At 31.0% G+C, this 17,859-nt stretch overlaps 4 protein-coding genes across 5 annotated transcripts; 2 read left to right on the top strand and 2 right to left on the bottom strand.

The window, feature by feature from the left end:
• Nucleotides 1-859: 859 nt before the first annotated feature.
• On the top strand, nt 860-8,442 carry LOC119830781 (probable RNA-binding protein 19). The gene is made up of 15 exons (XM_038353923.1): nt 860-1,042; nt 1,113-1,475; nt 2,145-2,381; nt 2,551-2,661; nt 3,051-3,231; nt 3,314-3,405; nt 3,553-3,658; nt 3,996-4,187; nt 4,587-4,748; nt 5,123-5,226; nt 5,336-5,818; nt 5,960-6,162; nt 6,692-6,808; nt 7,737-7,845; nt 8,223-8,442. The coding sequence occupies exons 1-15, from the start codon at nt 1,007-1,009 to the stop codon at nt 8,430-8,432; spliced, it is 2,706 nt and encodes a 901-aa protein (XP_038209851.1). The 5' UTR covers nt 860-1,006; the 3' UTR covers nt 8,433-8,442.
• Nucleotides 8,443-8,762: 320 nt separating this feature from the next.
• On the bottom strand, nt 8,763-11,647 carry LOC119830665 (transmembrane 9 superfamily member 3). Its single transcript, XM_038353737.1, has one exon. It carries the CDS (start codon nt 11,553-11,555, stop codon nt 9,828-9,830), a length of 1,728 nt encoding a protein of 575 aa, XP_038209665.1. The 5' UTR covers nt 11,556-11,647; the 3' UTR covers nt 8,763-9,827.
• Nucleotides 11,648-11,939: 292 nt separating this feature from the next.
• LOC119830693 (notchless protein homolog 1) lies at nt 11,940-14,924 on the top strand. Of its 2 annotated transcripts, XM_038353790.1 has the most exons (10): nt 11,940-12,189; nt 12,264-12,421; nt 12,496-12,632; nt 12,873-13,047; nt 13,160-13,334; nt 13,506-13,650; nt 13,786-13,975; nt 14,333-14,496; nt 14,587-14,713; nt 14,906-14,924. In XM_038353790.1, the coding sequence occupies exons 1-10, from the start codon at nt 12,046-12,048 to the stop codon at nt 14,916-14,918; spliced, it is 1,428 nt and encodes a 475-aa protein (XP_038209718.1). In that variant the 5' UTR covers nt 11,940-12,045; the 3' UTR covers nt 14,919-14,924. The 2 variants fall into 2 exon arrangements, with proteins under 2 accessions (XP_038209718.1, XP_038209719.1); XM_038353791.1 differs by lacking the exon at nt 14,906-14,924 and having other exon boundaries at nt 14,587-14,717.
• Nucleotides 14,806-17,371, bottom strand: LOC119830694 (something about silencing protein 10). Its single transcript, XM_038353792.1, has 2 exons — nt 17,029-17,371; nt 14,806-16,365 (listed from the first exon to the last, which is right to left on the bottom strand). Exons 1-2 carry the CDS (start codon nt 17,043-17,045, stop codon nt 14,994-14,996), a joined length of 1,389 nt encoding a protein of 462 aa, XP_038209720.1. The 5' UTR covers nt 17,046-17,371; the 3' UTR covers nt 14,806-14,993.
• Between the last annotated feature and the right edge of the window lie 488 nt (nt 17,372-17,859).

Below are 17,859 nucleotides of genomic sequence, written 5' to 3'. Positions count from 1 at the left end.
ATATTACTTATTAAAATTTTATTTTTAACCCTTGAAATGATAACTGATGATAACAATTTTCAATTCAATTCAATTTTATTTTATGAATGGCAGATAACAATTTTCACATGCTCATGACTTTTCAACAGCTGTTACGGTGACTGTCAACTGTCAAGTTCATTTTTGAATATTATTGCCATTTGCCACAGTAGTAGGTATATGTGTATTAATATGGTGTATGTGTTTAAATATGGTGTACGGTGTAAGGCCGATGAAGACTGGGTTACTATGATTGCCGATGGATGCGAACGTACTGTTAACTTTATTGTGGGAGTCAAGCATGATTCGGCACGAATTGGGCCAGCTCGCACCGGGGAAGTACCACACCCCCACAGAAAACCGGCGTGAAGTAATAGCTTGCTATTGTGTTTCGTACGGTGAGTGGGGGAGCCGGAGGCCTATTTTCTTCTTCTAGCCCTTCCCAGTCCATTCCTTCTTTCCAGTCATCAATCCTTTCCTTATCCCTTACCCCTTAAAAGCGGGCAGCGCATTCACAGAGATTTGAACCTCTGCGAATGTTCATGGGCGGTGGTGATCCTTTACCATCAGGCGAACCACCAGCTCAGTTGCCCGCTATGACATAAAAAAAAATAATAATAACTAAGTGCGGTTAGGAAGGTTCCTAAATGCTTTTCTAATTAGGCTTCTAAATGATTCAGTCAGTCAGAAACCATGCTAATTTGTGAATTTAGCATACTAGCCTGTTTTTTTTTAAATTTTACTTTTTTAAATTTAGGATCGACTGAATAAAGACAACTTTATTCGTTGTAGTGAAATATGCGCATAAGCGTGTACATCACTATCAACTTTTGACAACTTTTGACAACAAAGTTAATCATAGTTCTTACTCTGTGAATTGTGAAATTAACTTCAAAAGTCAAAACCAAACACATGGATTTGTTTTGAATTGGTTCCTGCAGTTAATTTTGTTAACATAATTCTTGATGTTTTTAGTACACAATTCGAAATGTCGCGACTAATTGTTAAAAATTTACCCAACAAGGTAAGAATTTTTTGCTAATTAATCTTGTTCTTACATCGAAAAATCGCAATCAAATGAACTTATTTATTAGGTTACAGTAGAAAAACTCAAAGAAATATTCGGAGAAAAGGGCGAAGTGACGGACGTTCAACTGAAATATACAAAAGATGGCAAATTTAGAAATTTTGGCTTCGTTGGATATCGAACAGAAGAACAAGCCGCAGCAGCCAGGGAACATTTCAATGAAACTTTTATAAATAGCATGAAAATATCTGTTGAAAGTTGTGCAAACTTAGGTGACGAAAAGAAACCCAGAGCGTGGAGCAAGTATGCCAGTGACAGTACAGCATATAAAAAAATACATAAGGAAGAAACTGAAGTCACTAGCAAACCAAAAAAGAAGTTAAGCAAAGCTGAAAAAAATAACAACAAAATCAAAGAATTACTGAAAAAGGTACAAAAAGAAATATTTGTATACTGCACAATGCACAATGTATTTTCATAAAAGTAATACAACAACAAAAACAAACTCAAACTCAATTCAAACATTTATTTATTCAATTAAACTTCTTAAAGAAGCATTTTGAATCACACATTTTTATCATTTACCACTACATTCACATTACATTTTAAATAACCCCTATATTTATAGGAAAAATATTTAGGATACATAAAAAAAAAATAAAAAGCTATTGCAAGGACTTGTAGGAGTTCTTTATCAAGCAGTGAAACAAAACAGACTTAATGAATAAAAATGTAGTGAGTGTTGGACATAGTATTTGTGCTACAGAAATTTGGAGGTAAAAAACTTTGTATTAGATAGTGATTTGATCTAAAATTATATTATACTCTCAGTACAAGTACTGTAATTTTTTAAGAAATAATGAAAAATGCTTTAACCTCCAAATTTGTGCAACCAGGAACAAAATTTATATAAGGAGTGATATATTACTTTAAGTTAAACTTTCAGATAGGTGGGAAGTGTTTTCAATTCCCAAAAGGCTACCTAGCTAGTTCTCTAGCTAGCCCATGATATTAGGATGTTACTATTTGATGTGATATGATGACCATTTTTTAAGGAATATTTTAAAATATTATATGCCCTAAAACTTTCTTTTTCCAGCATAAAAGTGACCCTCTTTTTGCCGAGTTTATTGAAGCACATGTTAATGATAAAACGGCTTGGATCAAGGAAGCATTAACAGAATTAAGTCAGAACAATGATGACAGTGGAGTGGAAGATGAAACAGTTGAGAACCAAAATGATGAACGGATGGATGAAAAAAATGAATCTGATAATAAACAAGATACACCATCAAAGGAAAATAAAGCAGCCAATGCACAAATAAGTGATTTAGATGTATATATGTTTTTTCTTTCTTTTTTTTTTATTTGCTTACATCAAGGAATTTTTATTTGGTTCCTAATCAATAAGAAAATAATTTAAAAATTACTGTTTGAAGTATGAACTAATATTTCCTTTTTTCCTGTATATAAACATAGGTATTTTATGTAATTTTTTGTTTCAGTATATGAAAGTGTTGATGAAAAAAGTTGATGGTTTTAAAGATGATGCAGTCACTGAAGTTGCCCCAGCAGAGCCTAAGAAGATAAGAAATAGACCATTATTCTATGTAAAAGTATGCACAAAATTATAATTAAATGTGATAGGCATATCTAAGATTCATTATATGATAACTCATAATTTTTAAGTATCTTCTTCTTCTGTATAATTACACATATATATTTCTTCGTCTTATACGTCTTCACACGCATTAAATTCGAAGTAGTTTAAGTTAAGTTGAATCAGTCTATCTATTAAAAAAGCTCCATCAAAATATGTTGCGTAATTTGAAAGATTTTAAGCATACATAGGGACAGGGAAAGTGGCTTTGTTTCATACTACTCATAGTGATGTGTAATTATATGTTCAGTAAAATGTAACTAAAATAATTTTTCTTCCAGATCCAGTTGCAATTTGATTGTTTTAGTCAACCAACTTTTGTTATCTAAAGAATATTGGTTTCAGATAAATGGATTACCTTTTAAATGCAAAAAGAAAGACATCAAAGAGTTTTTCAAACCTTTAGTACCTTACTCTATAAGGTTGCCACTGGGCAAGGGAAAAAAGCTTGCTGGTTTCTGTTATGTTGGATTTAGAACAGAAAAAGAACTGAAAAAAGCTCTTAATAAAGACAAATTGTTTTTAGGTGAGAATCTTTTTGTTTATGCTTAAAATATAATCAGTTACATTCCAAGTATTTGAATAAAATTATAACAAAAAAATTTTAGGGAGTCACAGAGTACATGTACATCAATATGAAGATAAAGCCAAAAAAGCCGCTGAAGAAGAAGAGCAAGAAAATATTAAGAAAAGAAAGGAGGTACATGTTGCTTTGAAAAAAAATAAACAGATAATTGAATTTAAATTATTATATGTGTAATCAAAAATATTCGAAATTACGCTGGTCTGCTTCGTTACAGTTTGTGTTAATAATTTATCAATTATCTCACCTTACCTTTTGTTACAGAAAGAATTTAATGGAGAAAGTATTGGTGAAAGTGGTAGTATATTTGTTCGTAATTTGCCATATGTTGTTTCTGAAGATGAATTGACAAAATTGTTTGAAAAATTTGGTAAGTTTGTAGAATAAATCTCATTGACCATGGGGGTATGGTATATATATATATATATATATATATATATATATATATATATATATATATATATATATATATATATATATATATATATATATATATATATATATATATATATATATATATATATATATATATATATACCCCAACGCTTTCATATATTCTTCAATAATACATACATAGACAAATGTTCATATTTTGTATAAAGACTACACACATGTAACTCCCGTACATGCAACTGAATCAAAGACAATATGTAGAGCATTTTTCTATACTTAATGTTATACTTAAAGATTAATATTCTGATATTCAGGTCCCTTAGCAGAAGTAAATATGCCGATAGATCCCATTCTCCGTCAACCAAAAGGATTTGCAACTGTCACATTTGTCATGCCAGAGCATGCAGTCAAGGCTTATACAACATTGGATGGGACAGCCTTCTGCGGTAGAATGCTTCACCTTTTGCCTGCAAAAACAGAACGAGTTGACAATGATGATGACGATGGTAAAGAATCTTAAGATTTTTAAAACATTTGTATGATACAAGGGTTGTTGATACCTCCATTTATATTATCAATGTAGTTACATTATTTTGTATACCTAAAGCGCACAAACACCAAAAAACGTAGTAGTGTGAGAAACTCTAAAGAAAACAAACACAAACAAAGTATACAAAAATCTCTTTCTTTTCCAACTAAATACAAAATGTTATTTTATAATAATAACTTTTAAGGCACAATGCTTCATCCTAGTTTTCAATCTGCAGTAAAAGTTAAAAATTTTATAAGTGTTAGTCCTAAATTATTCTTGTATAATGTGCTTCATCCTAGTTTTCAATCTGCAGTAAAAGTTAAATATTGTATAAGTGTTAATCTCCTAAATTATTCTTTTATAATGTATGCAGCTGGCCTGTCATTCAAGGAGAAGAAGGCGAAAAAACTAAAAGAGCAAGCAAGATCGTCACACAATTGGAACACACTCTTTTTGGGCGCTAATGCAGTCGCCGATGTCGTGGCAGCAAATTATAATACAACAAAAGAACAATTGTTGAATGATAACAACAAAAGTAAGGAAACATTTTTATTCTTTGCTCATTTCTTTTTCCGTTTGATTATTTGTTATGTTATTTTTTGTGTGTATGCAAGCATCTTTGAAATAAGTTAATTACTTTTACGTTAATCGATTACAATGTTCATATCTTAAAAGAACCATTATAAAACCTGTCAAAAAAATTGATCCATCCTCTTACAGCATATTGATATTGATTTATTTGATTGATATATGAAGATAAAAACTTTCAAATTTTATTTTTATACTAATTCATATAGAAGGAATGAATTCCTAATTTATTTGATTATTTACAAAAAAGTAAATTTTAACTTTAAATAAAACTGATATCTTCTCCTGAAATGAAAGCTTTTTCCATGTCTTATTCCACAGATACTAGTGCCGCTGTGAGACTTGCTCTTGGTGAAACACAACTTGTAGCTGAAACTAAATCTTTCTTGGAGGCCAATGGAGTGTATTTAGATGCTTTTAATAGAGTAAGGGCCTGATCAATATATATTTTTTTTACTTAAAATTAATTACAAACATATAGAAATTTAAAAATATCAAATAAAATAAAAAAATTAAATTAATTCATTATTTCAGCCCAGTAAAAAGAGATCGAAAACTTGTATTCTCGTTAAAAATTTACCAGCTGGTACAGATAAGGAAGAAATTAGGACACTATTTGCTAAACATGGTCAAATTGCAAGGTTTTTAATGCCAAAACATGGTGTAACAGCGCTAGTAGATTTCATCGAACCATATGAAGCAAAAAAAGCATTTATCAAACTTGCATATTCGCAATTCAAAGCAGCGCCATTATACCTTGAATGGGCACCAGAAAATGTGTTTGAAAAATCAGCGAAGCCTGTAGTTGATAATAATAAAACAGATGATATAGTTACTCAAGAGGAAAAAATGAATGCTACAAGTAATATAAGTAGAAATGAAGAAGCTAAAGAGCCTCCTAACGAAACTAAGGAAGATACTAAAGAAGACGAGGAAGTACAAGAGGAACCGGAGAATGATACAACACTTTTTGTAAAGAACCTTAACTTTAGAACAACAGAGGAGTCCTTGAAAAAAGTAAAAATGCATTTACTTAACAAGTAGCTTAAAATAAGAGTTTAGTTTGTATTTAAATAATAGTTTCTTTTTTCATAAAACGTTACGATAAAATATAAGTAGTGATATTTTAATATCTGATCTAATAAAAAGCATTTTCAGCATTTCGTCAATTGTGGTAAGTTACACAGTGTGACAATAGCCAAAAAGAAGGATCCCAAGAATCCTGGCAAATTCCTATCTATGGGATACGGATTTGTACAGTTCTGCAGAAAAGAGCACGCCACTGAAGCACTAAAATCGCTTCAAGGATCAATTTTAGATGAAAAAACGTTGGAAATGAAACGATCGGAAAGAGGAAATACGTGAGTTAAAAACTTCTTAAAGCTCGAGAAAATTTTTACCACACTTTGTCAAAAATTCGCGTGTTCGAATCGCATCGTGATCATTTTTTTTTTCTAATCTTTAAAAATTTCTCATTTATATGGCATTTCAATGCTATAAAACTAAAAATTAAATTCTCTAAAGCTCGTAAGTAAAAATCCTGACCTTAGCCAGATATAATTTAGAGTAATTTTTTATATGTGTGGTATGTTAGGCAGAAGACGGGTATCTGCAAATGGGTTTACCACTTTTAAGGGGTTAAGGATTAAATAAATGACGATGAGATTAAGTTAACAAACGGGGAGTCTGAATTAAAGGAAACGGGATATTTTTACCATTTCACATCGATCTTCTGTGGAAGTGTGGTAACTTCTCCAGTGCAAACTTAACCAATCGTGCCGAGCAGTACTTCCACATTGCATGTATGAATTAATATGTATGTACTCGTATTAAAAACTTTGTACTTAATCTGTCTGTATGTAAATATCCTATTATAATTTATATTTGCAGAACTGAGGTGAAAACAAATAAAAAGAGTGTTAAGGAAACAACACAAAATGGTACAAAAATTCTCGTTAGAAATGTACCGTTCCAAGCTAATAGAAAAGAATTGCACGAAATATTTAGGTAAGTGAAATTATAATGTGTTATATACAGCCGTGGTACGTCCACTACTGGACGAAGGCCTTATAAATAATGGTAAATAATGTGGCACCATTTGTACCACTACTCGCTATGTATGTTTCCTAAGCATTTTTTAATCTATATTTGGTGACTGACGTCTATTTCTTTCGCACTTAGTAATAGAATATTTATTGCATTCATTCTTTTCTGACGTCAAGTTTTTAATATAAATTATAATGTTTAATTTGTGAAATAACAAAATACCAACAAAAAAAAATCGTAAATTTGCAAATGTATTATTATTTCTTTAGTTTATTATTCCTTGTGTTGTTTATGTTGATATATTACTTTGATATTCACGACCTGTAAACACACACACAAGCTTACAAAATATCTTTAAATTAGTCTTAATTAATATCATAATTTTATACACGAATTTTTCCTCCAAAATTTTCCATTTTATATAGAAAAGAGAGATGGAATTTTTTGTTTGTTCTTTATATTTAGTTAGGATTTAACTCAAACCTTTCGACTAACCAAACTGGTTTTAAAAAGGTCATTGGGCAATTTAACAACAAATATTAGTAGTTTAGGTGGATTTATATATTTTGTTGTGTAACCGAGGATATTTTATTATCTTACATAACCGGAAATAATGGTTACATGATTATTCTATTTTGACAAATAGTACTGCGATAATATTAACATTAAAAAATGCAAAAAATTTCTTATCGTGTTAATATCTTATTAATAGTCATAAGTAATTTACAAGTTCATAAACAATACTAACTTGCGTAGACCGTTCTTACTGAAGGCAGTAGAAATAATAAATAGAATAAAGTTGAATAATGTTACGTAAATACAATTACGTTTTTTGACAATTAATTCTCTACTGTTTAAAATTTTAATTTCTTAACCCTGAATATTTAAGGGCGTTCGGCGAAATCAAAACTCTGCGGCTTCCAAAGAAATTCACTTCAGAGTCTGACCAACATCGTGGTTTTGCGTTCATTGACTTCTATTCAAAAGCAGATGCTAAGGTTTGTTAGTCCTCATAATTTTACATTTATAGATAGATACACATATTTATATTTATATATATTATATGGGAGCCGCTGGACTCAGGCCGCTGGTGATCGGTCGTTTTGGAAATCTTTGGGGGAGGCCTATGTCCAACAGTTGACGTCCTAAAAGGCTGCTACGAACGAGATAGATACACAAATATATCAAGTTCCCAACGCTTCGCCGTTGCCATTTGTGCTATGAAAATTAAAATGATTTTTTATCAACTTGCATCTTATTCTTGTCGTAAAATCCACGTATATGTATAAACATAACATAACAGTACAACTAAGTAGAGTGGCTTAGTAGAGTGTCATCTATAAATTTAATAAAGTGTATTTAACTTTATTTTCAGAATGCGTTCGAAGCTTTGTGTCAGTCAACCCATCTTTACGGTAGGAGGTTGGTGCTGGAATGGGCCGACCAAACTGATGAGAATGAAGATGTCTCTGCACTTAGAAAACGAACGGCTGACGCATTTAATGCGAGAACACCGGGTGGCAAAAAATCTAAAAAAGGATCCATTGATGTTGAAGAATTTGTTGAAAATGATGATATGAAATGAATATAAAAAGTTGAATTTACCTAATAGTTTTCTTTAAGTGTCCTTATCATTGAGTTGACGAAACAATGTTTTATCTTTCTACCCATCTATACATAGATAAAATATCATTGACCATTGTAGCCTTTTTACTACTTAGCATTATTTCCATACACATGTTTTGATGAAAAACATGTTGGAATAAATAATAGGTACTTAATAGTTAGTATACATACCCTCAAATCAAATTAAAATTTACAGATAATCATAAAACTTGTTTCTTTTTAATCATATTATTGATGATATAATTTTTGTTCCGTTCTTAAAATAGTATTAAAAATTGAAACGAAAAATATTTTATCATAGTCACTTTATTTCTCACAATATTTATTACAATTTCAGTGATGGATGGCATTACATAAAAGTTTCCGAATTAACCTCATACTCAAATAAATACAAAAGAAAGCTATGGAATACTTGTAAGTGTCAACATCTATATATAATAATATTTACATAGGTATTTAAAGAATTAAACCTAAATACACCTTAACTATAATGATCACACTCTTAGGGATCTAAGTGCTTCCTAATTTCACAACAAGTCTGAATCCCTAAATATTACATTCATTCTTCATAACTTTAACAAGAGATTAAATAATACTCAAGTACTTCCTTAGAATATGGAAGTATTATCATTATTTTAATCATCATGCCTGCCAGTATTGATCATTAAATCATGAAATTCTTGACTAATAGGATATTATTGTGATCCATGAAAATAATTGAGAGATGCCATAAAATTAACAATGAATTAGTCACAAATTTATACTTGTGATATAAATATATAATTATTATTATATTTGCGAGATGTACAGTAGTTAAAGGTATATCATAGATAAATGTTGGCTTGTTTAAAACATAATTTGCAGTAAACTTACAACAAAATAATTTTTCTATTTCTATAATTGAACAATAACATAAAGTTGAATCCTAAAACTTAACAAAGAATGTTAAGCTCACAATAATTGAATGTCAAATAACTGATAAAAAGAATAATCATGCAAGATACAATTTCAGTTCATTTACATTGCATTATTTTAACTAGAGACAATTTTAAAAATTTTTGATCAAAATAATGATCCCATATGGAATTACAATATTCTTATCTAATGATTAGATTTTATAATTTTATAGTGTAGATATTTGATGAATATCATATAGATTAACTCTATCATCAATATATAAAGAAATTATATTTATATATACCCAAAATTAGATCCTTGGCTATTCAATATCTCTTATAATAGAACAGTTTTTCAAAACAATTAATTTTGTGAAACACTGCTTCAAGAAGCTACCCAAGAGATACATTTTCATTCTTCAATACATTTTATTAATAACCTATAGAATTGCACCAGCTCAATCGATCTTAACAGTTGAGTAAATTTTTCTCACAAATAAACTGGTTCCAATATAACCAACTGTTCCACAAATTATACCTAGTGCCAAACTGAATAATGCCATGTAACCAAAATAGAAAGTAGTTTGGAATAAGCCATACATCTTTGTCTTAAAAAGGAAATAGTAAAATGAATACAAGTAGACATAGAGAGCAGTGCTTCCAGCAGAAAGGAAACTGGTCCATTGCCAACGGTAGTCCTCAGCATTCAAGAGAAAGTAAGTGCAAACAATGGTCACACACACTGTGACAATCATCAAGATCAGGAACACCAACAACATGAATCCATAAACATAATAGATTTTGTATGCCCAGAAAGATGTAAAGATAAAGTACATCTCAATGAATATAGATCCAAATGGTAGTATTCCTCCCATTATAACAATGATAAATGGTTCCATGAACCACTTCTTCTCAGGTATTGGTCTCGGTACAGCATTGATACGGCAAGGATTGTCAGGTTGGCCAGCTAAATTACGTCCTAGTACTGTCCCTACTAAAGTTAAGGGCAGGATGACAAAGGTACAAATGGACATTACAGCAATCATGCTCCCAAAAGGAATAGCCCGAGAAGCATGGTAATACATAGCAATGAAGTTTATAAAGAATGCAGTGCCACACACCATCACTGGTAATAGGAACGCAGACAACAACATCTGTTTAATCCAAAGTCTTCCACCCATCCTAGCATACAAAGAACCACCAAAGTAACCATTTACTGGTGAAGTAGCTGCATAGATGAAAATAGCTGTAGATAATAAAGACCCTCTTTCTGTGTAAAGTTCCCCAAAAATGGTAAATATTATAACAGCTAATGTGACAACAGTGAGCTGGTATCCTGCTCCAATTAAAGCAGAAAACAGGGCGAGGTGTGGGACAGGTCTGAATACATCTCCATGTACCTGTTTCCAACCATACTCATCACCCAAGTCTTTCTCCAAATCATCAAGATAATCATCTTTAGAATACCTAGCATAATCCTTTCTTAAGGTTCTCATAAGAATCATAGATACAAGTCCTACCAAAAAGATAACCATCATAAAACTGTTGAATATGCTGAACCAATGGATTCTATGTTGGAAGAAATTGGGATCTAAGTATTTGTCAAATCGATCCTCAAAACGTATGTTACTACGCTTCCAGTTCACTTCATAAGTAAATGGGATTTTAGCACCTAATGATAGTTTCTCTTTATTCTCAGCAGTCAAATTCACCTCAACGATCCTGTTGCCATTATATCCAATATCAAACTTCTTGTGTGTCCAGATATAGTAATTGTCACCATCAATTTCACCAACAATACCCCATATTGGAAGGTCGTCCACGTACATCTGATACCAATAATGGTTCTTCACTGCATAGACAAGTGCTTTATAGGCCTGTTCGTCGAGTTCGATTGCACAAAATTGTTGTGCTGGGACATTATCTTTGTAAGTGATATCAAGACCACTAAACTCCAATTCAACTCCTTGAAGGGCTTCAGATAATGTCTCATGATAGTGGCCTATTGTGACTTTTGTTCCAACGCAAAACGGCAAAGAAAAATAAGCATAGGTCTCCTGTCGATTGTGGTATGGGCCTACAGTATTCATCCATAGCACTACCTGCTCTCCATCTTTATACGTGTGTGTATGCTCATCACAATAAACTAAAGAACACATAAATATTAAAATGTAGAGATATTTCATTTTAACTTTTCAAAGCTTAGATTTAATAACTAGAAGGATAAACACAACACGTATGTAAAAAGCCGATGTCAGACATTTGTAAAAGTGTTGCCATTTTATTTGTTTTTTTTTTGCTACAATTTGCAAGTAATTGGCAAATTGTCAGTCAAAAGTACTTCCAAAACGTATGATGCGTATTTTCAATTAACGCTTTTTATAAAACCTATTTATTATCACTCACACTAGAACTCGGTACGTTACGTAGAAAAGGAATTTTACCCACCTGTTTAATATTTATGCTGCATTACTTTTTCTTATTATCTACATTTTTATTATAAACCCCGTACAATCTTGAACATCACTGGCTGACGGCTTATGTCAGCATCTACATATTTGTCAAATATCTAAAAGAAGTGTCAAATCAATGTGAGATTGTTTAGGATACGATTATCTAAAAAATTAAGGTTATATTTTTTTATTAGAGCAAAACCCACTATTTATTACTTGAAAAATGGAAACAGACAGTGATTTACCTACATGTGTACAGGCCAGATTTAAGTCAGATACTGGAGAAGAAACAGGAAGTCCTCTTGACTTACCATTAAATGTTACTAAAGATCAATTAACTCTTATTTGTAATGCTTTATTACAAGAGGTAAACCTATAAATTAACGGAGACCTTTATTTCATTTCATTTGCTGTGTATGCTTATGTCAAGTTTTGTTTTAGGAAGACAAACCTTTTCTGTTTTTCGTCAACGATATTGAAATAACCTCGTCACTTAAAGATGCTCTTGATATCAGCAAATTAAACTCCGAAGAAGTCGTCGAAATTATATACCAGCAACAGGCCGTTTTCAAAGTACGCCCAGTAACAAGATGTACAAGGTAATAAAATAATATAACTAACTTAAAGCTTTAAATAAAATGATGTCAAATGATTTCTAATTTATTCGTTATAGTTCTATACCAGGTCATGCAGAAGCTGTTATATCAACAAGTTTCAGTCCATCTGGTCAACATCTAGCCAGTGGTTCTGGTGATACAACAGTAAGGTTTTGGGATATAAATACCCAAACACCATTGCATGTATGTAAAGGTAAGCTGAGGTAAAATGAATATTAAAAGTTTTGGTGTTTCTCTGTACTTTTACAGATAAACCACAGCACCAATTTGGAAGATTTGATTTTAAATAGGTGAAAAACCAATTTTTAACATAGACACATACAAATATCTTTTTCTAAATGAACACCTTAATGTAAAATTAGAGTATGTATTTTTAGCTTATGGTGTTGCCTGCATGTGAAACACCTAGTTAACAATAACTCAATTTTTATAGGCCATAGCAACTGGGTGTTATGCATAAGTTGGTCACCCGATGGTTCAAAGTTAGCATCAGCTTGCAAACAAGGGCGTGTTATGCTGTGGGATCCAGTATCTGGTAATCAAGTTGGTAAAACAATGATTGGACATAAACAATGGATAACAGCATTAGCATGGGAGCCATATTTAAGGTATCAAATATAATATTTTTATGTACTGCACTCACAAGTTACCATTACCATTACTCATAAAATATAGGCCAAATGAATAACTAGTCTAGAATGATGTATTGAATATCTACAGAAATCCAGATTGCCGTAAACTAGCCAGTTCTTCTAAAGATGGTGATGTCAGAATCTGGGACACAGTTACAGGTGTCACTATACTCAGTTTAACTGGGCATTCCAAAGCAGTTACTTGTGTAAAATGGGGAGGCACAGGCCTAATTTACACATCTTCCCAAGATAGAACAATTAAGGTACGAATAACAAATGTAAATCTAACAAGTATGTAAATCTTTAACTTCCAGCTTCATCAATCATGCGAATCTAAGTTAAATATTAAATATATGTGTTACAAACTTACAAGTCGAAATTAACAACAAATAAAATATTGTTCATTTTTATATATATGCAGCTTCTTTTTTCAGGTTTGGAGAGCTGATGATGGAATACTATGCAGAACACTAGAGGGTCATGCTCATTGGGTTAATACATTAGCCTTAAGCACAGATTATGTTTTACGGACAGGACCATTTCATCCAATTCTTGATTGTAAAGATCCTACAAATAATAGTAAGTGAAATAACAGATTTTTTGTTATTTTTCAGCTTGCTTTTCCATTAATAAAAAATGGTCTCACATTATGTTTGTGCAATTTGTATAGTATAACTGTTTTTAATGTAATATAGTTACTTATCTGTCTTTTAGAGAAAGTACTTCAACAAAGAGCCTTAGAAAGGTATGAACAAACTTGTCAGCAGGGTACTGAGAGATTAGTTTCTGGATCAGATGATTTCACTCTATTTCTTTGGATCCCAGAAAAAGAAAAACGTCCCCTTGCAAGAATGACTGGCCACCAACAGTTAATCAATGATGTTAAATTTTCTCCAGATTCAAGGTGAGTTTTAAATGAAAACTGTGTTTTATATTTTTCACTTATATTGTTTTATGTTGTCATTTCATGCTACTGTGTTTTGTACAGTGAGTGGGAAAGCCGGATGCCCCCATTTCCTCTTCCTCACCTTTCCCAGCCCATTCCTTTTTTCTATTTATAATAACAATTAATTAAATATAAAAGGGATAACCCTTTCTCCTTAAAGTTAGTGCCTTTGCGAATCTTCATGAGCAGTGGTAACTGCTTACCATGCGGCAAACCACTTAGTATTGCCACCCAGCCTTTAGACTAAAAAAAAATTGTAATGATAATGTTATTTAAAAAATTTGATAATTCATTTTATTAACACTTGTGTTGTAGAATTATAGCTTCAGCATCATTTGACAAATCAGTAAAACTGTGGGAAGCAGCAACTGGAAAATTTATAACTACCCTCAGAGGTCATGTACAAGCAGTCTACATGGTGGCCTGGTCTGCTGATTCGAGGTTACTACTGAGTTCAAGTGCTGATTCTACATTAAAAGGTAAAAATATAAATCACATGTCAATATTTCCTTCTGCTTGTTAGGAAAATATTATTGTGCCTGTGCTTTCATAAATATTTATAATTCAAGTGTGGAATATGAAAACAAAGAAATTGGAGCTGGACCTTCCTGGACATGCAGATGAAGTCTATGCTGTTGATTGGTCACCAGATGGATCCTATGTAGCATCAGGAGGGAAAGATAAAGTATTAAAACTGTAAGTATTTTATACTTTGTATTATATTATAATAAAGAGATTTTGTGTGAGAAATTGGAAAATATATAAACATAAATAAAACACCATACATATCATTATCGTTATATTATCTTTATTATTCTTGTTCATATAGGCCCATAAATTTATGCAATAACAACTTTATATTTTTTTTAATAATATTAATTGTTACAGGTGGCAACATTGAAGCAAAGAAAAAACTACACAAATCATATGATGAACATGTTTTATTGTAAAAACAGTACATTTAATAATAAATGGTTTACTTAATTTTAATACTCTTTTTAACATTTGTTTTAATACCTGAAGCTTCTCCAGCATACCTTGTAACCTCAGTTTTTGGTTCTCTTATGGCACCCTTCCTCCTTATCTTAGCCTTTCTATACTTAAGTTTATGTTTAACTCGGGGATTTCTTTGCTCCTTCTTTCTGTGTGGTGTCAATCCTTTATTTTTGGCAATTTGATATGTTATTTGACGCTTTTCACTCAACTCATCTACAATATTTTCATTCTGAGATGGAGGCAGTTGGATATCTTCTGTTCCTCCTTCCTCATTGTCTGAGAATCCACTTTCATCAGATTCATTAGCTTTATTGTTCTCAACATCTCCAGGTTTGAAGTAATCATTACCATCAATTTCACTATCTTCATCTGAGACTCCTGTATCTTCACCTTCATCTTTTTGAAGAGCATTAATTAATTTCAATTTCTTATTTGGCTGTTCAGGTGATCCCTTACTTGATTTACGTTTATTGTTATTTGCCCTTACAATCTGCAACTTGATTTTATTTTGAACAGCATTTAATATATTTTCTATTTGAGGTTTTATTACTTCACAGTAGATAGGTTCCATTTTGTTTAGCATTTGCCTATACTGATATAGACGTTTTATAACTGGATGATTTTGTATGCTGATTCTTTGACTTTTGAGTAAAATATAAAAACTAATATTCGTGCAGTAATTTAAAATAAGATCATAATTAGTTTTAACAAATTTAGAGGCAGTACATTCTGGTAATCTGCCTCCTTTTATGAGTTTGATCACTGGTTGCAGGTCATCTTTTGCAACTGTTAATTTAGATTTGAAATCTTCAATAAGACCAGCAAATTCTGGACTTTCTTTTTCAAGTATTTGCAATTTCTGCCTCTTAGACATTTGGCTTAAATCACTTTTGATAAGAGTTTCTTTGCTCTCATCTATTGTTGGCTGCAAAGGTGAAATAAAATCTAGTTTAAAATCATCTTCCTCTAACTGTTCTATTAGCCTTTTCTGGATATTTTTCGCCTCTTCTTCTTCCATGAGAGCTGCCTCTTCATCATCTCCAAAACCTCCATAATCTTCATCTACATAATCAGTAGAATAATATGATCTTTTCTGCTTACCCCATGCCTTAGAATCTGGTAAGTCATCATCTGATTTCTCTTGACCCTCAACATCACTATCTGCCATTTCAAGATCATTATTATCTGTTTCATTTTCGGATTCTGAAAACCTATATACTTCTTCTTCACTACTGGAATCTCCATCTTTTTCTTTATGTAAACTTTTTATAATTGACTTTTCCTTCTCCGTGTATTCATTTTCTGAATCTGACATCTCATAGCTCCCATCCAGATCAAATTTGTTATTGACTCTGAAATTAGCATTTTTAATCATAATATCAATCACATATATGATAAAAACTAGTGTGTGAATATTCTCGTAGATGTATATCATATAATAAAATAATAACCAGTTTTATTTTAGCAATTGCTATGCAATATGGATGCTTAATAGACCCCATAACAAAGTTTAGAATTTGTTTTATCTAAATGTATGTGTGTCAATCACATAAAAACCAACAATCAACTTATAGGCTTTATTCATTTGAAAAAAATAAATATTTTAAGTGGTGGCTAGCTATACATGTAACCAGCAGAGAAAAAAAAATCGCAAATAGGAAACAAAGAGGTACTTAAAAATTAATAAGAGCTAAAATAAATAGTTGACAAGATATACACTTTTGAAATCGTGAAAAATTGTGATACTGCATTTCCTTCCAAAATCCATAAATTACATACAAAATTCTGTACACACAAAATTCGCGAGCGAAGCCGTGGGCGAAAAGCAAGTATTATATATAAATACTTGTATATGTATGAAATACTCGAAACATAAAAATTTCAAAGATTTATAAAGTTAAATTTAACTGGAGCAAGATGATATGAATTAAATTAGAATATACTTTCTTGTCTATGTAAATTTATGTTTACATATCATATATTTACATAAATATAAGAAACAAAAATACACTTACTTTATTTTGTCCGTCATTGTATTAATTGAAATAGACAATTGGTCAATTAAATACAAGGAATAACGTGCAACATTTACACGTTATTTTGAGGTTATTTTCTAAACGCCATTTATATCACAGAGGGTATATTATAGAGTTCAATCTATAACCATATAAGCTAAAGAGTGTACCATATAAATTTTAAACAACAAGTTAGTGTTTTATGTGTACTAACTACACTAGTAACGTTTGATTAAAACCAAAGAGTAGTATAATAATACGGGTAATTGAAACTATGTGTAAAACATGCGACAGAAAAATTCTTAAGTCGTACTTTTGACATAACTTGACACTTGGGGCATCCGCACACAGTGTTACCAACTCGAATTTTTACAAATCCTTCCAAAAGTTGGTAGTTTTTGACCTTGCTCAATTCGAGAATTAGGTAGATCTACGAACTCCTTTTTCACAATATTTATAAGGAATCTGTACAGTCTTTTAATATCTATAACCCATTGTTTCGATAAAAATAATCCATTTTCTGACTATTTTTAAAAGAACAATAAGAAAAAATCAAATTATTAATAATCAGAATAAAAATAAAATCAAGTCATAGACTGAACAGCGTAATTGGATTGGAAAATTATTTTGTGATTTATTTAAACATTTTTGCATGTCAACTAAACAATATACAAATATTTTACATGTATATATATAAAATTATATTACAGGTCCAGTAAAAACAATTTAAAGTAATATACACATAAATTAAAAAAAAATCCAAAAATGGTTCAAAATTCAAAAATTCACCAGTTAAATAAAAAAAAAATTAAATCTGTTTGTTATCAAGGA

The sequence above is a fragment of the Zerene cesonia genome, chromosome 12 (assembly GCF_012273895.1).
Source record: "Zerene cesonia ecotype Mississippi chromosome 12, Zerene_cesonia_1.1, whole genome shotgun sequence".
Taxonomy (NCBI): domain Eukaryota; kingdom Metazoa; phylum Arthropoda; class Insecta; order Lepidoptera; family Pieridae; genus Zerene; species Zerene cesonia.
Note: the sequence above shows the minus strand (reverse complement) of the source record. Positions and strands in the feature narration are given on the sequence as shown.